The 24,388-nt window shown below is 43.4% G+C and overlaps 1 protein-coding gene across 4 annotated transcripts in view; it reads right to left on the reverse strand.

Moving 5' to 3' along the window:
- TTC28 (tetratricopeptide repeat domain 28) overlaps positions 1-24,388 on the reverse strand; it is a 169,885-nt gene that overhangs the window by 95,244 nt on the left and 50,253 nt on the right. Inside the window, exon 1 of one of the 4 annotated variants that reach the window (XM_050714215.1) lies at positions 22,659-22,770. The exons of 2 other annotated variants lie outside the window; for them this stretch is intronic. Coding sequence is in view for 1 of the 2 variants with exons in the window: in XM_035565658.2 (XP_035421551.1) it covers positions 22,659-22,685 (27 nt within the window). In the remaining variant the exon portion in view is untranslated. Of the gene's footprint in view, positions 1-22,658; positions 22,771-24,388 lie in introns of those variants that run through there. One more of the 4 variants, XM_035565658.2, reaches the window with a different exon arrangement.

A 24,388-nucleotide genomic window follows, 5' to 3' on the forward strand; every position in this document is an offset into this window, starting at 1 on the left:
TAGAATAACTCAGGAGAATCCACAATACTTTACTATCACACAAGAGCCATGGAACTTCATATCAAGATATGTGCCTTTGGTCCCTCCCGCTATCAACCAACAGAGCAGGATAACATAACTACAGCCAGCAATAACCCCTTCAGCCCATGTGCCACAATCACTGCTGCAGATCTAAGAATTTCTAATACTGCTGGAAAACCATGCTATCACCTAACATGATTTTCAGGGGAGGGAGGGTGGGATGATTCTTGCTTCTTTGTTTTGAAACAGTATTAAAATAATAAAAAATAAACAAACAAGTGTAAAACGTCAAAAGTGAAGGTGTGCAGGCAACCAGTATCCAGGCACTGTGTGTAAACATTTTCTCTAATATCAGCACGTCCTCCTCCCCAGTCAATTGTAAAAAAACAAACAAACAAACAAAAAAAACATACTATAAATAAACTCTGGCATTTCCTATTATGCAAAGGCCTGTTTGACCCAGCAGCCTTCAGGTTTTATACACTTCTCTGTTTTCAATTCCCTGCTCTTGATCCTGCTAGTTTTCCTCTTACTTTTCAGACACAGATATTATACATACCACTCTCTGCATCTTATCCAGCAAGGACTTATGTAATCGTTGTTGAACAAATAACAAAACAGGATGTTCCTTTAGCATAATAAATACAAGTATCTGTTTGCTTGCTCTTCTGTCACACAGGAAATTCCAGGCTACTGTGTCTCTGATGCACATTTCAGAGGCAGAGGGGCAGAAACGGTAGCAATTTTCTGCTCTCATTAAGAAGTCAGGACACCATCTTTGCATGTTCCCTCACCCAACATCTGTGTACTCAAGGGTAAGTTTATACTGCACGTTCAGGTCAGCAAAAGCTTGTTCTTTTCGGTCGGTAAGCTGGAAAAAATCTAGACAACCACAACAGCATAGCACAAAGACCAAACTGATAGAGTCAATACTTGTGCCAGGCTCATTTCCAGCGGAGAACGCAGGCAGGACAAGCCTGTTCCTGCACCAGTGCCAGAAGAGAGCACTGCGAGCTGGGGCTCAGCCTGCGCTGCGGCACGAGGGGCCTGCTCCTGAGGCTGTGGCCAGCCTGCCGCGGCCTGCTCCCATCCCTGCTGCGGCCTGCTCCCCTCCGTTTTCCACCTTTCTGAATAGGCCAAGACGAGCGCTAGAAGTGCAGCTTCCTCCTTGACTCATGCAAGAGAAGCAGCTTAAACATTCTCCCTTCTACCAAGAAGATAAAGAGCCTGCATGTTGGTGGGAGCAAGAACTGCCACACGCTCATCAAATTTGAAACCCTGGCTGGAACTGCAACCCAGGGACCCAGACAGCAGAAGGTCACTGCAGTGAACTCCTCCGTGCTCAGATATTACTATCCATATTACAGTGCTTACCTTCATGGTACTGTAACAACCCACTTTTCTGTATCTCAGTTCCTTTTACTTCACAGAAGCAAGCAGAAACAATAGTTCGTTAACTAGTACAACATAATTAACACTAACAAAGATCAGAACCATTGTACATTGTAAAATCTTTGGTTTTAAAGTAATTCTCTGACTATTAATGACATTGTGCCACGAGGTCTGCAGCTGCATGACAGCATTAGACAAGATTTGCTGCCATGAGACACTTTTCAACCCATGTCTTCAGGTATGCACAAATTCTGCAAGCTTTTCCTGATTGATCTCTGTTCAGAAGACACAGGATCTATGAGGAATGAACAGAGATTCTTCCCACTGAAAATAACAGAGAGAGTCATTATAAATGTGTTTTAGGACATTCACTATCAGATGTTCTAACTTTAAATGTAACAAAAATTATAATTATCACTTGATGTACAAAACGTGCTAGCATCATTCTTCAATGGGACCAAATACAAAAATTTCACATGTTTATATGCTACCATAGCAAAACTGCAAACACACAGAAAATCTCTGAAATATGGGCCACGTGACAGTTTTTCAGACAGTTTTCCACAGTCTGTGATCAGAAAACATGTCAAAATCGTGTTTGTAGATCAGGAAAGCCTCATCTTTTCAGGACAACTACATTAAACCTGAAGCATCTTAAGCCTAGAACAAAAATTACTTTGAACACCATGTTGGTATTTGCATTCTGACATTGTGTCAGAAATCTCCCTGTGCAAAAACAAACAAAACAACAACAACAAAAAATCCTATAGAATCTGCTGTCTGGAAAAAACTGTTCGCCATGAGAAGACTGCCTTCTTGCTAGCCTAACATCTACTGCTGTCCTTCATTAATATCAGCAAACACAAACTCAGTTACTAGGCAGACTTCTTACACAAAAGATCTTCCTTTGAGGAGACAGAAAACTGAGAGAAGTGGTATATCAAACAATGACATTGACATGTAATTTTGTGATTGTTCACTTCAAAAGCAACTGGAGATTTGATACAGTAATCCAGTGGAAAAGCAGCCGACAGCCACCATGTCCTCAACAAAAACACCTCCTCTATACACAACAAATACAGTAATCTCCAAACAGCAGACGTTTTCATGCTATACACAGCATTTAGCTCTGTAACCTCTTATCATTAATCTATCCTAAATGGGGATGCGGTAGTTAAATAGAGATTAGGGGTGCCTTAAATGTTTCATTCTTCAGTTACATGGTCTCATTTAAAAAATGAGAGAGTAATTCAATGGGTCTGAAGGTTTAAATTTTAATCATTTCCCCTTTGCCCTTTCACACTACTTCTCCCGGAGGAAATTCCACTTGAAAGCATCACTGTTTCAGGCACCTGAATCAATAAGCCTCTGCTCTGAAACACATAAGAGCAAGGGAATGCACTTTCCCCATTGTTTTTAAATACGTCCCTATCCTACACGCATACCTTGATCCTCTCCTGCATTAACTGCCAAGATCAGAAACAGAAATGCAGGTTTAGCAAGAAGGTTCTACCGAGAGCTACTGGCTAAGGCAATCCTGGGAAGCCATGCCCCTTCTCACCCCTCAAAGTGTCACCTGGATGCAGGATCTGGCAACTTCCAAAAGGACTCACTAAAAAGCAAGTATCACATCAAGTTAGGAGAGGCCTCACACTTTCCCGCAGAGCAAAAAGACAGCAGCATTGTACACTGCAAGACAACGATGGACACAACTCTGTACAAAATGCTGCCTAAACCTATGCAACAGTCAGCCTCATAAAAGTCTGTGTGTACATGCAAGGCTGAACGGCACCAGCATGGACAGCAAAGACCTCTCATTAGTCCGAGGCTGAGCAGAGCGTAAGTGCAAGAAGCCTTATCTGCACCAGAATGACCTCTTCTGCTTTCAGAGACTACAGAAGGTGAAGCTAATTCAGAGTTCACATCGGGAGTGAGTTCACACCTGGTGACACTGGCAGTGCTGGTGTTCATGTAGTGCCAGGAGCTTGTCTGTTACCCTGTGTGAAAGAGATGCCCTAGCTGTTCCTGTGGCCTCCCACTCTTCACGCTTCTGCCCTGCAGCTGTTTGATGGAGTTATGTCAGGAGGACTGGTAAAAAGCTTCCATGGAGTGACCAACGTTCTTTTGGATATTATAAGATCTGCCAAGTACCAGAAAGAACAAAGATGCTATAACATGCATTTAGAGTCTGTCTTTTCTTTTTAAAGTGAGCTAAGATGCCTATCTCCACTCCTGCCTGTTGTGGCTGCTCAGCAGGTGTTCAGCATCTCCTTCCGTAATTAGAGCTCATTCTCCCTTCAGAAATACCCCAGAGGAAATGGCACTTTGCATTTTTTAAAGGGGGATCACTGGCATACAGCACATCACTTTCATCCACTATTAAGACTTCAGCAAGTACGTATTTTCTTCCGGCACACCTGAAACATGATACTATGATATCTCAGAAATGCAAGCACTAAAACGGTAACCACATGGCACAACAGCTAAGCTGCTGCCATTCACCTTTCCACTGCATTATTTGTTTCTGGACATGGCACTATTTTATAAACTCAAAGCTTTGCTAGCATTTTTTCATGTTGCCGCCTTCTATTATCATGCACTCCATCATTTCCAACCTTCACCCCAGTGTCATGGGATCCCCAAGGACCACAGTTACCTCTTCTTCAAATCTCTTAGAAGAGCTTTTGAAGAAGCACTAAACAGATTCCACCTTCCCTTAGAGATAACTAAGTCATTCAAAGACAACTTTCCCCTGAAAATCGCACAGAAAGCCTGTATTTCATGCCTCGGAGATTAACCAAGAGGGCTTCACTGACTCTAGGGTCTCAGAGGCAATTAGTCACTGAACAGCCCACCTGCTGCCTGCAACAGACATGGCTTCACGCTGCCTTTAACTATCAAGAGGTATTCTTTCCAGACAAGTAATCACTGCGGTGGTACTCAGCTCTGCCTCTGGAGATAACCTGCTGGTCACCGGATGGAACATGAAGCGAGGGTTAGTCGGAGACACATTGTAATGAGGTGAATCTCATTTTTCAAACACTGAGACTGTGTGATCCAGTGAATCTACCCCCTCACTGAGAGGAGTCAATTCAGCTCACAGAGAAACTCAGCATAAAATTCTCTTCAGTGCTGGTGGTTATATTAGAAATACACTTTGTCTGCACTGGGACAAGCCGTTAGCAGGGTGCATGAACAAAGATGCCTAAACTACAAGTCATTAAACTGCATGGCTCCTCCAAAGAGAGGCACCCTGTCTCTCAAAGGTGTACTCAGCAGTACTTCACCATAACTGCCAGCCAAAAGCAGGATTCACTGCCTGCTCTTTGCCTCCACAGCTGGGCATGCGCTGATGATGTTCAGCTGGTGGAACTGGAAAGCACCTCAGCAGATAAAGGCGAAAGAAAAAACAGGACTAAGAACTAGCACAAAGGTGAACAAGAAAATTATTTCTGTACTACCTTATGAAACTAGGAATGGATATATCAAATTTATGAACAAATGTGTGTACTGCCAGTCCCTTCTGCTAATCCCTACCATCTGCACACAAGACATCTCTTCCACATTGCTTTAACTGTTTTAGTCGTCATCAGTGATTAGGCCTAACAGACTTACGTTCTTTGATGGGTATTACAAATGCAGAAATCCTAATGCAACTCACACAGCCTAGACCCTATTAGAAAGGTGTAGACCACCAAGCTGCTCAGTGTAAAAGGTTAAAAATGCTTGAAGTAAAAGACACAAGACTCAACAGTATGTGAATGGCTTGAACTTTACATTCTGGCACAGAAATTCCATTAAAATAAAAAGCTTAAGTAACTGTTACAAAGGCTTCAATCTTACTAGAGAACCTTCTTTTTAAAACATGGGTTAATGGTCTAATAGTTTGCACTAGCTGTTCCAGAAGAAATGTGCACGTGTATTTTTACACATGAGATGACTTATCCACAAGCCCCCTGGAAAGCCATGCACTCTACCTCTTTAAAAATACTACTGCCACAAGTCTTCTGTAAACAGAAATAACATTAGTACTTGAGAAGACACTGATATGTAGAGCTGGTCTGAACAATGAGCATCCATGGGCTCAAATATCTGTAACAGCAGTTTGAGAATCTATTTAACCCGGTCACTGTTTCATTAAACTACTCACAGATGTAATCCTACTTTACTGATCACATAAAACATACTTGTCCAGAGCAGCTCTTGTCTCTTCAAATCGGAGACTTCTTATTCCCAGCTATGCAGGAAAAAATAGAGTACTGTATATAGTTTACACCAACAAAGATAGGCATAACGAAATAAATATCTGCTTTAAATGAACAATGGGATAGAAAATGCAGAGTTAGTGATGACACCCAACCCTGCTCTTAGGCTTTGGTACTATAACCTTCAGGCCTGCCCAAAAGACCCCATATAGCTGCTACTTCAGTTAAAACAGCAGATTTTAGCTTGAAGACAGATTCAGCTGGAACTTGTCTGGGATTTCCAAAATGTATTTTGCATTTATTAATATATTATTAACATCGTTAGGGAAAAAAAAAGATAACTAATCAGCACATACAGTAGTCCAGAGTCACTTACAGATTGTTAACAAAGTGATTCGACGGGAGAAATATGAATCTAATTGCCATGATATGCAAAAGAATAGGATACCTGGCAGAAGGCATATTTTTAAAGCAGAGTCCTGGAAAACAACATGCATTTGCTAATTCTTAAAGTCCTAGATCCCACTTTAATATCTAGGCTGTAGTCCAAACCTCTAAATCAAAGTGACATGGGTACTGACCTTGTGCAGTACTTATTTTTTTGAAATCACGGATTTCAAATCCATAGATGAACAAATAGTACAGACAGATGACCTCCATCAGCCTATGTTAATCCTGATGGAAAGGCCAGGAAAGGCCTGTTTCTCATAATGCCCTATCTGCTGCTTTGCTCAGTGAGTTCCACCTAAATCAAAGGTTAGACCTTGTAGGCACAGAGACCAAGGCCAAAGACATATACAAACAAGTAGTGATTTTTATGTCAATCTTGTCTTTATACTTCTAGCTTTATCTGGAACATTTTATTTGTGTCCATCAGTAAATTAAAAAGTAGTAGCTTAAGTCATTGGCTTTTATAGCAAGAGAAAATTAAACGCCCTAACTTATTGTTTGGAAATTTCCCCACTCTAGCAGCTGTTTACCCCCTTGCTAATATAATTCCATTCTCCCACCCCATCATCCAACCCTGAATAATCTCTCACAAACTCTTCCCTGTTTATACACATTTAATAATCACAGACTTTCATGTTCCCCATTCACTGTCAGTTATCCAAATGATACAAATTTAGCTTCTTTGATCTTTCCTCATACATCAGTCTCTCCAGGCCCCTCTAATCACTTTTTTCACTCTTCTCTGAACTCCCTCCAGTAATGATGTGATTCTAATCCTCAAAAAGGAGAGGCTTTGGCTTCAGTTCTTCACACAGACGCAAGCAAACTAATTCACAGACTTCACAAGCTCTGTGCATATTACTGTCACCAGCCGCCAAGCATTAAACCATGACTCTGAAACAAAGATGGAATTGTCTCATGAACACTAGAGATGCCAGAAGCAGAAAGAAAACACAATGAAAATTAAAATGATCAACTGAGCAGCACTTTATATACCCATCAGGACTTTGTACGAGTAAAAGCTACACTTAGAAGACAGACACTGCTGTCTGCTTTGAAGGAACATGGGTTACAGCCCCACTACCTCACAGAACCGCAGTTCATGTCGGAGCTTCATGATAAATACACCAGGTAAATGGCGTATACAGTAAGCGCTGTTTTTTTGCCCACAGTGCCTGCAAGTATTTGACAATTACCACATACCACCTTGCAGCATCTGCATTTCAGTGGCAAGTGAAATGAGCCCTGCTCATACCGATAAAGTGTCTGGCAACGCACAAAGGAGAAGACACTATCAACATTTCCGCTTGTTTTTTGCACAATAGTAGAAGTCAAGACCTCAGTCAGAAAGAGAGCCTCAGGAGGAAGGCTATGAATGACCCAGCAGCGCAGTAATTCAAGAACAATTTTGAAGAGTTTCCAAATTTACAGATTTGTTGTTTATTATGTATTTACATAGAGTAAAGGACAGAAAACGTGTATTAGCATATACTAGTCGGTACAGATGAAACAGAAGGAAGCCTACTGCTTGCCTTCTAAAAACAGCTTTTGTACATTCATCTAGACTGAACACTAACATAACTAACATAACGCACAAGCAGCACATATGACAAAAACAGAGAAAATAAATTAGGGACACTATACACACAACTTGGTAAAGTCAGTTCAATAAAAGTTAAAAGACAGACTTTAGTAACAAGCTTTAACTTCACCCACTACATTTTGGAAACTGCCCTCAAATTAATATAATAAAAATCATTCCTCAAAATCACAGCAACCCAATTTTCTTTTTAAAAAATTTTCCTGACACTTATTTCTAATTTTTGCTTGACACCTATTTCTAATTTTTTTAAAGCTATCTTAAAAAAAAAAAAAAACACCTTTAAGTGCTGTAAAAAAACTTCAATTAGAACTTTACTGGTCAAGTCTGTGATCAGTAGCCCATCTTCATGTTGTAAGATTTTTATTTTTTTATTTTTTGTAATGTACCGGTTTTCTTCCTTTGCTATGAGTTTCTTTCCCTACAACCTCTGAGGCAGAGTGGATCTGGAGACAACTTCCTTGTACAAATTAAGAACAAATTTGTGTTCCATATGCTACTTTCGCACATTTGTATTACAACCATACTGCAGCAATGCTACAACAGCTCCAGCTCCTTCCTTTTCTTTCAGTGTGACACAGACAAAAGCAGGGACACACGTTTCTCAGTTAATCTTATTTTTTTTCTACTCTCACTGGTTAGCTTCAGCAGGCAGGTTGCAAAGGAGATGGAGGAACAATATCGAACCAGTTGCACAGCTAAACTCGGAATGCAAGGGAAAAGGAATGAAATTCATTAAAACACAGAACCAGATGAAGTCATGGTTTCTTTTGTTTCTCTTCAGCACAACAAACCGAGAACAGAACAAAGAAGCAATGTTAAGCACTGATAGTTTCAAGGAGGTGGTCACACCAGAGACTTAAGACTATTAACCAGCAGAAGTTAATCTTGATGCAGGGAATCTCAGGGTAAGGAAAGACCTGGTAGAAACTAGCCGGTATTTCAGGGACACCACATATTGTCATCAGGTTACAAAGATAAGGTGAGCTCACTTTAAGGAGAGAAGGGCATGAAGGGCTTGCCTCATTTCAGTGCTGGGCTGCCCAGCTGAGGTGCTGGAAAAGGTCAGCAGGACTCCCAGGAGCAGCTGCCATGCTCTCTGAGGCTGATTAAACAGTACAGATAGTAACACTTTCCCATAGCTGAACTGAAGAGTACAAATGACTAACGGATTGAGGGGCTTTAGAGCACATTTCCAGGTAATGTAAGTACACTGATGTAATGAAGAGTTCAACTGCAGGGTGTTCCTGCTCCCCTGCCTTACAGGGAAGTGATCCAGGTCACACACACACACACAAAATCCATGTCTGGTTCAATGCCCTAATTAACAGTACAGCTCCACAAACACCTGTACTGGCCCTTCTGGCACAGCAAGCATCACTGAAGTGGAATACCCTGCATGAGTACTAACAGCATATAACTGGTTATTACAAAACTGCAGTCTGTAGGGAAGTCAGCACTTTCAGAGCAACCCTCCTTGCTTTATTCAAATATTAACTGTGACAGACAATTCCAAACCTGTCAAATCACGACGGGTATATGACTGCTAAACAAGCTTTTATATAACACGAGAACACCATCATATACCAGTACAAAACACAGTAAAACTCTAAGTCACAGAACAAAGGACTCTAACTTTGTTCTGTATTTCCACTTTTACTTAAGAATTCTTCCAACTATGCTGTATGGATTTCTCATTGATTAGAAATTCATCAGCGAAGGTTCCATATGCACTTGAACTACAGCAAAATCTGAACTCTCTCGCTTCTTATCAATACCAGATAACTCACCACTAATCCACAAAACTATTCTAACTCTCTCAGCATACCTCACATATAGTGAAGTGTGTTCGGTTGGATTGCAAGCATTTCAGTGTCCCCAAATGACAGACTTACAACTCAGTTCAATTAATTGTCTCAGCACAATCATGCTATTGCTTACCTGAAGCCCTAGGAAATTCCCTCAGAATCAGTGCTTTCAGAGGCATTATTGAATACTGTGGACTGCGTACTCAAAGACACCACAAATAAAATAGCGTATGCCAGTGTTACCAACATGTCAGAATTAGACAGCAATAGCTCTGAGACTGAATGTACTTTATTGGAAAAGACACACTGAACCACCCCCTGCTTCATGCAGTCCAGCCAGTGGTAACCACCAGTTATCTAACAAAGACAAATCACAGGCCCTGCCCACTGCAAGTCTGACAAAAAAGAAAGCAAACCTTGAATCTTGAGACTCTGGTCACTGAAGAAAAAAACAACTTAATAAAACTTCATAGATTTCCGATAGAACAGCCTCTCTGACTATTTTCCATGTTCACAACACTTTTCATGAGGCTCAGAGGATCATAACCCTCTCCTAACTTTTACACGAGTTAGGAATTATTTTCAAAGTTTAACTGTGTGTACAACTCCTCTGCTGCTCCCTCTAATTCCTTGCACACTCTCTGCTGCACAGCGCCAGTCCTCGAGATTTTAGACAACTTCCCTTAGTGAACTTTCTAGAGAGCAAATAAATAAACTAAGAAAAATTGACTCAAGTTTGACAACTAGTAAGAAAACAGCCGTTGAGTTCTTTCCATAGATGTGCTGTCTGATCAGCATATTTTTTTTTACAGCAGCTAAGAGAATACATTTCCAATGAAGGAAGGTACCTTTACCATAACCCACAGGACTGTTTCACAAAACCTCCCATTTTACGCAGAGGGATAACATTGAGTCCCTAATCATCCTGGAATCACCCATCCTTCATTCTGACTGGTTACACCCCTCTCACAACTCCACGCTAATGTGCACACCAACACTTCTCCTCTGGGTAGAATGCAATCTCCTGGCCTTCTCACACATCACGTGAAAGAGAAGCCTTACGCAAAATCCAGATGGCAGAAACAGCTCAAAATTGCTGCATTTCAGTGGTAGCAGGTATCAAAGTAGGAGAGAGCTGTGAGACTGCAAAGCATTCTGAGAGCCTTCTGTGAGGCTGCAAAGCATTACATCCAATGGCTCTAAGCCTAGGCGGGCACAATGTACCGTGTTATGAGCACGAAGAGATGGAATTCATCAAAGCAGGATTCAAACATGAAAAAATGCTGACAGAAGCACAAAGACAGGAATCACAGCAGCAGGAGCCGCCATCTCAGCACTGCTGTAATGGCTGCCGGGGACGCGTCTCCATGGCAGCAGAGGATGCGATGAAGCTGCTGCCTGAGGAGTTACGGGTCTGATCATGGAAGGACTCGGAGCCTAAACAACAAATGCTCCAGCTGCAGCAGAAGCACAAACCAGAGAACTACACTAAGGGAGAGACTTGAGATAAATAGATGAAAACCTCTGTTGAATTCTAGAAGCCATCTAGGAGACACAGCAGTTGCCAATGCTTTAGTGGTTTGGACTCTGCAAAGATGGAGAATAAGATGACAACAATCCAGCCTGTATCCAGGAATCTCAAACTTAAGCACAATTATAACGAGCCAGTTATAATCACACTGGCATCAAGATCTTGTCTCAGGTGGAACTAAACATATGCGTTTTTGCTGCCAAGACTCTTGATCTGTAACAGTGAGCCCCCAAAAGCATTCCCACTTTTCCAAGACTTCTCCTGTGCCTTGAAGAAAACTTTTGGGAGAGAAGAAAAAGGCTGTATGAGATGGTAACTGGGCCACCAGAGTGCCTCCTTACTAATAGTACCAGAGCGCCCTTTTGCTGTGTAACTAAAGAAAGTGTGTCGGAGTTCAGCAAAGCTTTTCTCAGCAACTTATGGAATGCTTCTCTAAGCCATGATGCAATTAACTGCTGGGAAAGTGCTGAGGTAGGCAGAATTAGGAAACTATAACAAATCCAGTATATAATCCTATACCATTTACATTTAGAACAGCCGAATTGCTTATAACTCAAAGTGCTGTAACATGTTTACAATTTTATTTCAGAATATCTAGACATCTTATCCCCCAAGCAGGACAAATGAAACAATCCAGCTTCAAAGCCAAAACAGCTAAATTAACTTAAACAAAAACAAAAAACACAGCAAATTCTTCACAATCCTGTGAACTTCGTAGTAATACTTGCCATCCTGAACCCCTAATCTACCCCCAAAGTCATTGTGAAAATTCAGCACCACTAAAAGAATCATGATCATCCCAGTTCTTAATTAGTTCATACGAAATTTGAATCAATGTACTAGTATGGAGATCACTGGATTCAGAAAACACTTCCACATAAAAACAAGGGTACAAGAGCCTCAATATTCTTGATGCAATATCCAGTTAATTGGCAGAGAAATAAGAGTTACTTTTGTTAAATTATTACCAAAAATAAGTTTGAAATCTTGTCTATTTCCTTAGCATCAAATCAGACTAAATGCTACACATGAATCAAAACAGCAGCTATCCTTGAAATGAATATACGTAAGTCAGGCTCTTGTCCCGGAGCCCTAACTCTCTAAATCATAACTGTGAGAATGTTATCTTCACCATGTTCATTTGTTATCCTGTAACAAAATATCAAGTGATCTCTTTTGAATCACTAAACTGTACAAAACTTTATCATCACAAAACTCACAAGACTTTTGCTTTCTAAGGAGCAACGGTGGAAAAAAATACTTTTATACAGACACTGTAGACTTCTCTAGAGTCAATTAAAAAATAAATCACAAACCAAAAAAAAAACCACTCTCTTCTTGAAAGACAGGAAAGGAAAGGTATAACAAGGCACTACACTTAACCAACAGTGTCAGGAACCGAACATACACTATTTAACATTTACATCTTTAGCACTCCTGGTATAAAATTGGTAGGGCAGACCCGTATGTAACAGCTATTGGAGATGATGAGAGTTTCTTCTCTAACTCAGGTGAGTTTTAGATTGGATGCTGGGCTGAAATTGCTGCTACTATTCGCTCAGAAAATATTGCCAGTTAGCAAGGAAAGCGACATACAGACCTCATAAAATGGTTTTAATTTTTGCCAGCTATACCAAACATAGAATAAAAGTTTAAGAAAAACAAAAGTGAATTCTGTATTCAAAAAAAATTCATCATCATACAACCAACTGCACTAAGATCTGTGATATGCTGTGACCTAATGCCGAAAGATTTTGCTAATTCTAATAGTTGGCCTCCATAACATTCATTATTACAGAAAGAATGCATGACAAACAAGAGCTGGACTTCCTTCCCGACCATTGCAGAAGTCGTCACACTACTTTTAACAATAATAACAATGCAGGTTTCAAAATATCATGTACTTATTCAGAGTCAGAGCTGAAGCATAGCTGCGGTTTATGACCATATAGTAAATTTATCTCTCTAATATAACTTTGATACTGAGATGTGTTAAATCTTTGATTTTATTGGCAGATGCTGACTCTATTTGCCTAACCTCTGAAGCCTGCTGATTGACAGTGTTAATGTATCTTTTTAATGGATGAAAAGGGAAATGACAGCTTTTGGCTCACGTTCAAACATTTCTTTAGTGCAAAATACCCTATAGCTCAATCTGCCCTTCACACAACCTACAAAATCTATTCGTTATTGTGTTGCTAACAACTGGCGGCATACTGAAAAAAACAAACAAACAAACAAAAAAAACCAACAACAACAAAAACACAGGAGCCGGATAGGAACACTTACTGCAAGATCTACTTTGCTTCCTGAAAACAAGGTGTTTGCATCCTTCCTTTAATCTGAGCTACAATAATCAGATCTCAGAAAACCCAGATAGAGGTTAGACATTACTTCTAAATCATTTCTCAGCTCTTTCTACATGGAAGTTTACCCCCACACTTTCCAAGGACAGCAGCTATGCTGACAAGAAGTTGGCGGTCCTGGTGTTAGAGGGGTTTACACAAACGGCTGTCCCTAAAACTACCTCCAGAATGGGGGGCATGGAGCTGCACTCTGACACATGCATGCCAGACACACTGATGATGGAGATTCAGATGAAGGGAGGGAGAGTGACCACAGCTTCACCAGTATAATTCCCTGCTGCAGAACCTTCAATTACTTTGTACCCCACTAGTTTACTAACTACAGTCCTGCATAAGGCCCAACAAAAATCAGGGCCCTGTTATTGCTGGCACTGAACATACACACAAAGCAGTAGATGTACATCATCTGTGGCTTAAGGAGAGTAAACACGCAGGATGGAACAGCATATAAATGCATAACAGTGTGGTGGTTGAGAACTGCTTTGCAGTAAGACTTTCACCCGCGGCAGGAAGTGAACTGGGGTTAGATAAAAGTGCATCAATTAAAGTAACTGAAAAGCAGAGAGGAAAAGACTGTACAATCTCTAGGGACAAAGCCCCTCTTCGGTCGCTACTTCTCACCTGGGCTAGAGATTGTGTGACCCTATCTGCCAAGCTTCTGCGAGACCTGGCTGGCAGGCAGGGTCCACAGAAGGTACAAAGCCAACTGGGAGAAGCTGAACAATGTGGCAAGAGACAACAGCATGAACAAACCTGCCTTACCTAGTCTACTGCAATTAACGTATAAAGCAGGGCCTGTAGCTGCTGCACTCTGCCTAGCATGGCTTTCAACACTAGGACTGTACAACACGGGTGTGGACATTGCAGGCCCCAACCATGTACCTCCTCTGGAGATTTCCAAGCCACCTTCTCCGTATAGTTGTCTGTGTGCCTTTCTATTTCATAAAACTACAGAATAACTCAGGTTGCAAGAGACCTAAGGAGGTGTTCTAATCCACTTCCTCTTGTCTATTTGTTAGTCTCAAGCTACTTCTTTCTTCTTGTACTCAGGTCCAGCTGAGATGCATCTCTGCTGCAATGCTGAACTTATTGGGGGGAGTGCAAGGGAGGTATGAGAACAAAAAAATCCACTTGAAAACAAAGTTTTGAAAACATCAGAGGAGCCTACCTTAGCTGCATGTGCAACTCCCTCTGCTCCAAGCAGTCTGACCATCATAACAGCAATTACCCAAAATACCTAAGATGCATTTAATGCTCAGATTGTTTGAGCTACCCTCAATTTCAAAATCTCGAGTGGACACATTTTATATATTTATATATATATAAAGACAAAAATCCAGACAAATTTTTTTAGTACCCAAACAAATTGGAGCAGAACCATCTTAAAGAGTCCCCAGGAGAATAAAAATCTCTCTGACAACGTAATTTCTTACTGACATCCAAAGCAAACTGTGACACACATCTTTTTGAAGAGAGCAAAGAATTTCTTGTAACACAGTTCAGTAATTCCTTTGAAGAAATAGATTAACATTCAACAGAATTGGAATTGAAATATTAAGCCTAATCATAAACCCAATTTTATTTTATGAATGTCAACTGTGATGGCAACTGTTGTCTACAGTATCCATTTTATAGCAAGAGCCTTATGCAGGCCTAGAAGCCCATGACAGGGCATACAAGTGCCTCATCTAATTCAACAACAGCTGGCTCTAACACTGGACATTTATTTTGCAAAATTACCTATCTAGAAGGTAACAGTAAGAACAGAAGCTGAATTTTAAAAGAAAACTGCTTTTCTAAAAAAAAAAAAAAACAGAATTGACTCTGTTATGCGAAGGTCTGGCTGGCTGTCCCTAGGATGCTGACCAAGGAAAGCTCACTGGGATGACACGGTCACAGCAATGGAAGCTTTATTCCAAAGACTGTTGCTTTCCCAAGTCCTGCAACTGTAACATTATTTAACAGCAACAGTACTTGTGGCTTAGAAATTCCCTACTATGCCAAAATGCATGGCTTTACAGCCCTTTGGAACTTCACAGGTATAACTATGAAACAAGAACTCCCACAGCCAGGAAGGCACCAGGGACATGCCAAGAAACTAAGAACTTTGGGAGTGCAGATGCTGCAGTATGCACTCCACATTTGGCAAACTGGAAGTGGCATTTCACTACCCAGATATGGCAGGTATGGGTCTGCATCTGAGTAAGTTCTAAGGTTAGAGTACAGAAATTCATGAAAGGGCTCTCCAACTATAACAGATTAGCATTTCTGTGGAAAATGGGATGGTGCCAAGTTGTAACAGTCTGCAAAGTCCTAATTAACACGAATAACACAGCTGGATATTTTATGTATCAGCCTCCTAAGTCCCTCCTTCCTGCCACTTACGAGTAAAAATAGTAGAATGTTTTACAAAGGTTAATTTATGGCTGGTTAGGTGTGATTCCATTTTAAGAGAAGGCAAAATTGTTAGCCCTTTGCAGTTATCTGTATGGCAAGCATACGGACATTCTGTATTACTAGTGTTTGATGAAGGAAATTATAAAACAGCAAGTTAGCCAGGGAAATGCAGATAGTTGGAAGAATATCAATGCAGTTGCCTTCCCTTCCATTCCAGAGTTGGGTTTTAAAGTGTATGAGCTAATATTCATCAACTGGTAGGTTAGAAGATAAACTTAACAGGAAAGAAAATAGTAATGACAAGGTAAAAAAAAAAAAAAAAAAAAAAAAAGGAAGAAAGAAGAAAGCATAGTTTACCTTGAGATCTGTCAGTTGTTTTATTGTTCTGATGCCAGATTAGTACAGAATATGTTTTAGCATTATTCTTTACAAATAAATAGCATAGAACTGATTTGAGGAGGAGGCTGATTTCTTCAGTCAGCTCCTGGAACTGCATGGTTTTGTTCAGGTCCTGTATCAGCAGAGCTGTCAGAGAAGTGCCTGAAATAACAATCCCAAACACAGCTCAACTATCTCCAAGGAGTGCTCAACCGTTCCTACATCACAGAATCCAGGCTTCAGAGCCTGCACTTTCCAAGCAAGATGTGTGCCCAAAGGTGAGGCCAGTACAGAGCTCTACCCAAACAAGATCTGGGACAACTGGAACTCAGATACACTGAGCATCTTTGTACTTCAGCCTTCCCTACAGAAGTGCAGCAAGGAGCCAGCCTATCTATACTGGTTAGTACTGAGCTAAATACAATCTGCTTCATGTTTGGGTATCTCTACATTAACATCCCAGCATTTTGGCTTACAGGGGAGATGTAAACAGCCAGTTTGGAAACAACGCTGCTGCCCAAGATACTAGGCCTCCCCAGACAGCAGTGGGAGGCACCCACATGGTTCTTCAGGCATCAGCTCTAGGGCAGCTAGACTCACCAGCACAGTGCTCTGAATGCTCTGCGGTGTTAGTCACAGGCTAAACAGTGAGCCTCCAGGAAAGATGCGACATCTTTGTATGCTAACTGCAACAGTGAAGTGCTTTTACAAACTATTTTCCATTAAAGGGACAGAAATTATTCGTAACTGGAGTCACAAAATTTAACTCTGATTGTAGAGTTTCAGACCGGGTGAGATCATGAACATTCTCATCTCAGCTGTATAACTTTGTTTTCACGTTCATGTAAATTTCAGGCAAGAAACTAAACATGTCTAGATCTGGGTTATTAAAATAGCTGAAGTCACAGAGTTGTTCATGCTCCCAGAAAAGGCATGCAAACATAATTCGCAAAAAGATGTCACATGTGGGCCCATCTTACAATACTCATTTAGCTCAATTAAATGTAGCAAGCTAGTAAACAATAAAAGGAACAATAAGCAACTTTGATAGGAATAGCAGCATTTCCATATAATAAAAAAGACATTTTATATGAAAACACGTCTCGCTCCTCATTGTCATAAAAAAAAGATCGCAACAGCAAGAGCGACACTTAATAACTGTTTTCCATCACTATTGTGCAGCTTTGTAAGCTAAAAGGAAGGTACAACAATACCTTCAGTTGCCTGTGCATGCATAGAAAATGAAGTCTACAAAGTGCATAAAAAAAATTAAATATTCTTCTCATCTAACAGGGAGTCCATTTCATGGCTTAGAAAAACAGTGATAAAAATCAATAGCTCTGAGAACTAAATTAGTATCATCTACCACCTAAGCACAAAGATACCACGCTAAAGATCCTGAAGTATTGCTGTCCTTTCAAACTGGGAAATACTGACTCTTAAGTTGTTTGATATGTTTGTAAGTGTGCACATGTGCACCCATGAGAAAGAGCAAGCTTGCTTTTTCTCATGGATGTTCCTCAGGAACTCACAGACTCCCTGGAAAACAGGTTTCATGGTAGAACAGAATTCAGGGTGGAATGAAAGCACCTCACTTCTATCTCCAGGGCAGCCTCGAAGTCTGCTTTTCTCAAATGAAAACTGCCATGCCATCCCCACGACAAGTCCCTTGGTCTCTTGACCCTCTTCCCCAAGCTTCTTGACTTAAATCAGTGCTGAAAGGACTCCTGAGTATGTTTGCCTATCAGTCCCAAAGCCACTAGTACATGAATAGTTCATTATTAGACACTGCAAAATCTCCCAGCAAACATTTGATCAGGGTCCTGGGCTAGAACAACTGTGCAGCCAAGTGTTAAATAACAACACTGCTGTGAGCATCCCTATGCCTTCTAGCATCTGCTCCCCTCTCCTTCCAAGCCAGGGAAGCTGCCGCGAGACCAAGCAGCAGGGCTCCTGCTCAGCCCTGAACTGGAGGAACTGGAGCAGCACAGACCCACTTAGCGTGGTGAGCTGCTGAAGGAGCTGAGTCTCCAGACATCTAAACATGTTTTCAATGGGTTGGCTTTCAAATGGCTCAGCCTGCCGAACCAGCTCCGTGTGCAATGGCACAGGCATCAGAACCAACACAAGGTCTGAGAGGTACTGTGCAGCCCGGGGTGGCGGGGGAGAAAGAACTACAGCAGCATTTACTTAGATCAGGTAAGCTACGGAGCCTTGCCTTTAGGAAGAATCTAAGTTACACTTTGAGCTCTAGTAAGTATTCCAGGACAAATGCTGCCACCATTTTTAACGTGGGTTTTTTTGCCTGTATTTTATCATACTCACATGCTTAGCTGTTCCTCTCAAACCAATATTCCAAGTTTCAAGTTAAAAATATATAGCACATCCTCTCCAGGCAGGGGAAGAACTGACCAAGACAAGACAGTCTAGTTACATTCACTTCCTTGCCCCATTTACTCACTTTATGATCTTCTCCAGCCCTCCCCACACTGAAAAGGCTTCCTACCTGCACACCACACAGGCCACACTTCAGGTTTTGCTTTGACTTGGCATCCGCAACGATTAGAACGCACGCATATGATACGCATGACTCATATCTACGCTAACAGAATACGTTCTTACTTTTGCTGAGTATCACATCCTCGTATTTCACTTTCACTCACACTGTTGTTCTTATGCTTCTGTATGCTCATTTTTAACCTCTTTGGTCAGTTCTTGAAATAAGGACCATACGCCTTTCCAGGAAACAGTAAGAACCCCAAACTGTAAAGTAACGGGAATCCGGGGGTTTCGAAGTACACACTGTGTTACTGTTTTTTCACAAGGATTTTCAGAGTTTTCATTGCACAGGCAGTGGGTGGTAATTAAAAAAAAAATCCATGTAGGCATTTGCTAAAGTCAGAAATTATTCCCATTTCTGAAGATCATCCCTACATTTTGTCATCAACGTAATTCAGACAATACAGAATTTTTAGACATCACTAAAAGGCTGAAAAAGGATTTTCAAAAGAGTATCTTCCACTTTCAGTTCTTTCCACTTATCTTTTGTTTTTACATCAGCATTAACTTATTATCTGGACAGCCCTTGAGTATCTCATATGCTGAGCAAAAGGCCTGTGTAACTTTATCTGTCAGCTTGTTAGGAATTACTTTAAATGGATTCATTTGATTACATTAGCCAAGTCACAAGTCCACTAATTAATAAAATCATTACCACCTATTTCAGTGCTGTCAGAATAGGGGCCAGTGGGGAGGTGCGTGTGTGGGGTGCGATGTACACCTTTCCTTTACTTACAGATGTTTTTTCAGCGTTTGTCATCACAGTGCCTGACTGTTCCGCAGACTATTATGAAACCTTCTGTGCTGGCACAGAGGACTAACTACAGCCTGTAACGGTATTTCTCTGTGATGTAATACATCTTCCGCGTTTACTGTCTAAAGCTTTGTCTACATTAAAGGACCCAGAGTACTCAGCAGCAGCACAGTTCTGCTTTACACAGGAATGAATACAAATGATAACTGAGCTCCATAAAATATAGCCTGTGCTCTCAGCCAAAAAGGAATAGAAAAGCCCCACTTAAAAACTGGCATTAGAACCACACAGTGAACATACATGTCTGTGACTATCTGTATTGTAGGCTTAGTGGACAACAGAACACATAGAACTGCAGGTCCCTTAACACCCTGATTTGCTAGAAACCTCCTCTGGAGATACTGAGAACTTACACTTACAGTGTTGTTTTCAATTCAGTCTTTTTTTAAACTTTGAAGCTTTGCTCAAATTCACAGCTCAAAACATAGCCAGATACAGAATTCAACTGTTGTGAGGAAAGCCTGAACTCTTCCACTCTGCTTTAGACCTCCCAGAATGAATTTGTTTTGTTCTATTTAGGGTCTAGTCATTTTTATTTCTGTTCCTGGTCCCTGTGTTTGCACATATGATTCGTTCTAGCTGCTGTATACTGCAAGTAAGAGGAATCTTTAAGGTGGCAATCACTTGGATTAGATTTACACCTATGGTTCTGGTTTGATTGTACGATGGTCTCTTTCCTGTTGTTTTTTGAGTTTGTACGTGCCATTCTTATACAGTGCACTGGCAACCCCCCCCCATCTGTTCCCCCACCCCAGCTCTAGCAGTTTTTGGGCCCGCTGACCATTTGCCAGAGAAATGCATTCCAGCAGCAGTGTTGCCCAGGCAATCAGCACCAACCTCGCTCCAAATTGGCCCCGGCTAGATGGAGATGCCACTGTCAGGTAAGGGGAGACCTGAAGGGAAATGGAGTCAGAGGCAAGTGGCGAAAGTCCACAGGAAGACTCTTTATTAATTCTGATGCACAGGGAAAAAATTAGCAAACTATAATAATGTTCTAAATGTCAAAAAACGTACATGGGTTATGACAAAACAATATTTTAATCACACACAAAATCTCCCCCCACATCAGCCGAAGGCCACATAATGCCTTGTGCACCACGGGTGATAGCTGGTTATCAGTACCACCAAACAAAGGAATTTCATCTAGGTTTACACACAGGGTGAATAAACTGCATTCAATCCCTATGCTGCACAGTTTAATGGCTGTAAAAGCAATAACTCCTCAATGAACAAAACACCTTAAACGTTTCATGAAAAAATAAGGGGGGGGAAAGCAAAAGAACATGAGTACAAACCTAATAAAGCAAACAAGACTCCTAATTTAGTACAGCAGTACACACGCACAGCTTTTACATTTACAGCTCTCATTTTCGGATATTTTAACAGTGAAAGGCAGGAAAACTGTTAATCAGAAATGACCAGCAGCTATAAACAACCAAGGGCTACAGGAACACTAGCTGCTAAACTTGCCTTCTCGTTTTGTGAAAACTGCATCGATCTTCCTATTAACAAATGGAACAGCAGTGCCATTCCTGAGTGGTTTGTATGAGTCATTTTCTTGAAACTGCTCTGTAAAGCACATGACTGCAACACTACAAAGGCACTCAGGCCAGGCCAGCAGAAATCCTGGCTACACTCACGTGAGTATGCTGGCAACAACGACAAAATAAACTCGATCTCTGCCGAGATTTTATTGGTACAGTACTACAGCTGAAAACAGAACCTATTCCAACACGAACATAGTTTCCATCACATCACAGCATGAATAGGAATCAGTTTTTACTCAGACTAGTAAGATGTTTCATAGTTGAGATGAATTAAGCTGTCTCCAGTAACCTCCACACAAGCAAACTGGGTTGCCTAAAATCAACATTATCTGGACACAAACAATAATGCAGAGGAAAAAAAATAACATCTGACATTGTGATTTAAGCACAACGGGTGAGCCAGCACTGCAGAGTGAATCCTGACACTTGAAACGGAATCTTCCAGAGTCAAGGAGTCCAGCCAGCAGCCAAGAATAATATTTCAGCGGTTCAGCCGATACTGCTGTAACCATGGCCTAGAGGGGTTTCCATGGCCATAACCACAGGAGTGACTGCACATTCAGTTGAAAATAGTAAAAACAGACATTTAAAAATCCATAGTTTGTAGACATTTTAAAAGGAATTTGAAAGAAGACACAGAGAAGCTTGGAAAACATACAGAAACTCCCATGGAGCTTGCCCATCATCTCTTTATTCTGCTGAAGATACAACGACTTGAAATAAGAACTCCCCTCGCTGTAAGTAACTGCCTGCTTGAAAACGATTAAAGGAACAGCTTCAGAAAAGCTGAGAAGAGATGAGGGATCAGCGACACTAAGCTTGACAGGTTCCTTGGAGATGCGGCGGCAGTGCACCCTCTGGTCGGGACTTTCTGGAGCACCGCTTATTGCAGTGTCTACCGCTCAGAGCGAGAGACGCTCTCATGCATTTCACATATGATTTCTATTTCTTCCCTGATGTAAAACACAGTATCACACATCATGCTACAAAGACAGAAGGAGCCCTGCTGGTTCGAGCAGGTTTTTCCAAACAAACAAACGAAAAACCACACCAGAAAACGTGTAACAGCCCACAGCTGCCGGGAGCAGGGGGTCACTGCTGAGGAGGCGCAGCACAGCGCACCCAGTTTGCGAGGTTTCCCCTTAAGAGAACGTCAATAAAAAGCGCTGCCAAGCGCGCTAGAGAAAACGTCCCGCTCCGCACCGAGCCGCCGGAGCCGCCGCGCGGCCGTGGCGCTGCGGCCCGGCCCGCAGCGAGCAGCCCCGTCCCACGGGCCGCCCGCAGCCGCCGCCGCCCGCAACGACGGCGCCGCTCGGAGCGGGGCGGCCCCTCCCGGAGCGCCACCCGCGCCGTGGCACGGCCGCTGCCCGGCCCCGCTGCGAGGAAGCCATATTAGGGAACGGCCCACGCGGGGCGCTCCGCGGGCGCGGGGCGAGCGGGCCCGAGGCGGCGGCCCCGGGGCGGGGCGGGGAGGGGCGGGGCGGCAGCAGCCGGCGGGCAGGGGCAGGGGGGAGCGCGGCCCAGCCGGCACCGATCCCGGGGCCGGCTCCGTCGCGGGGCACCCCCCAGGGGAGCCGCTTCGCCACCCACCTTCTTCCGGGGCTGCCATTTCATCATATTTGTAGAGCGGGGACGGAGAGCATCAAGGTCGCGCTCGGGCGCCGGCGGCGAGCGCAGCGGGGCCGCAGCCCCCGCTCATGCTGCCCGGCCCCGCCGCCCGGCCCGCGCCGCCCGCGGGAGAGGAGCCGGCCCCGCCGCGCGGGCCATGGGAGCGGGGCTCTCCTCGGCCGGCCCCGCCGGCACCGCTCACGCCCGCGGCCCGCGCGGACCCGCAGCGCCCGCGCGCAGCGCGCGGCCGCCCAGCGCCGCGTGTGGGGCCAGACCCCGGCCCGGCCCGGCGCCGCCCACCGCCCCGCCGCGCACGGGGGCGGAGAGGGGCGCGGGCGACGGCGGAGCCCCCCCGCCCCGCCCCCCGGGCCCGCCCCCGCCCCCCACCTCCCACGGGGCGGCGCCGCGGCCCGGGCCCGCGCACAGCCGCGGAGCTGGTCCGGTAATTACACTTGGGAATTATCTGGAGGCTGCCGCGGAATTATTTCTGGAATTTGGAATTCTCTGGAAAGGAAGCGACGACAAACGAAGGCGATAGAGGCGGTGGCGGCACTCGGCAGAACCGCGGGGCGATCACCTCGCGGCCATCCCCCGCGGCTCCGCGCCCTGCCCCGCTGGTGCCGGCAGCAGGGGGCTGCAGCGGACGGGCGGGGGGGCAGCGAGGCACTGACCCGCTGCAAGACCGCTGGGCTCGGACCGCCGGAGCTCCAGCAGCTGGGAGAACAGAATCGCAGAACTGCCAAGGGCAGAGGTAAACTGCAGGGCTGCGCGCCACCGCCCTCCCGGCGGGGGCAGGAGGCACGCGCGGCTCAGGCGGCCGCTCCGAAACAAAGGCTGCGCCTTCAGCCCGCGCAGAACTGCGGCACGGCCCTCGCGGCACAGCACACAGACGAGGCAAAACACGCCCCTAAGTTCAGAACGACCCAAGCGCTGTCAGCGCTCTGTTGTTCGAACAGGAGCCCTTGGGCACGCGGACGCTGACCTCCGGCTCACGCAGTCGCTGGTCCGAGAGCTGCCGGAACCCGGCAGCAGCCAGGAGCGCGGGAGGGGGCGGCGCCGCGGGGCGCCCCCGGGCAGCCGGCTCAGGGGCCGGAGGCCAGAGCCAGCTCGCCTCCCGCGCCTCCCAGCTGAAGGAGGCCGTAGTCCCTCTGACACTTTTGAAGAGTTCTATAAATGGCAAAATTAATATTTCAGTAAAGAAAGTAAGTGCTCAGAATCAGACGGTGTCATTTACCGTTGATGCTGTCAGAAAGAAGCTTAATTTAATTCATGAACAGATTGCAAAATGTATTGTTTTGACACGATCAACAGGAGGTTTCTGAAATTCCTCCTGAGTAAAGATAATTACCAGGAAGGAAAGCAGGAGCTGTGCATACAAACTTGTCACAGAAGGGAGCAAGCTGGTTGACTCTTAATCTTAATTCTTACTCCTCCAGTGATTGGCATTTCAGCTATATTTTTTTCCTGCTTTAGAAAAAAAAATACCGTTGACACTATTTTCAAAGCCATAGAACATATCCACAATAAAGGCACTATAAATGCCTGGTATCTGAAGGAAATGGTAAACATTATTCACTCTTTCAAAGTCAGAGTTATCTGAATTCTTTAAAATTAAAGAAAACACTGTGTTTTTTTTTTAAAAAAAGAAAAAGTCTCTGATTCTCTTCCGAGCTTGGAAGCTACTCAGTATGTAGTCATTCAAATGCCAGAAA

This window comes from Cygnus atratus, chromosome 17 (assembly GCF_013377495.2).
Source record: "Cygnus atratus isolate AKBS03 ecotype Queensland, Australia chromosome 17, CAtr_DNAZoo_HiC_assembly, whole genome shotgun sequence".
In the NCBI taxonomy this organism is placed as follows: Eukaryota; Metazoa; Chordata; class Aves; order Anseriformes; family Anatidae; genus Cygnus; species Cygnus atratus.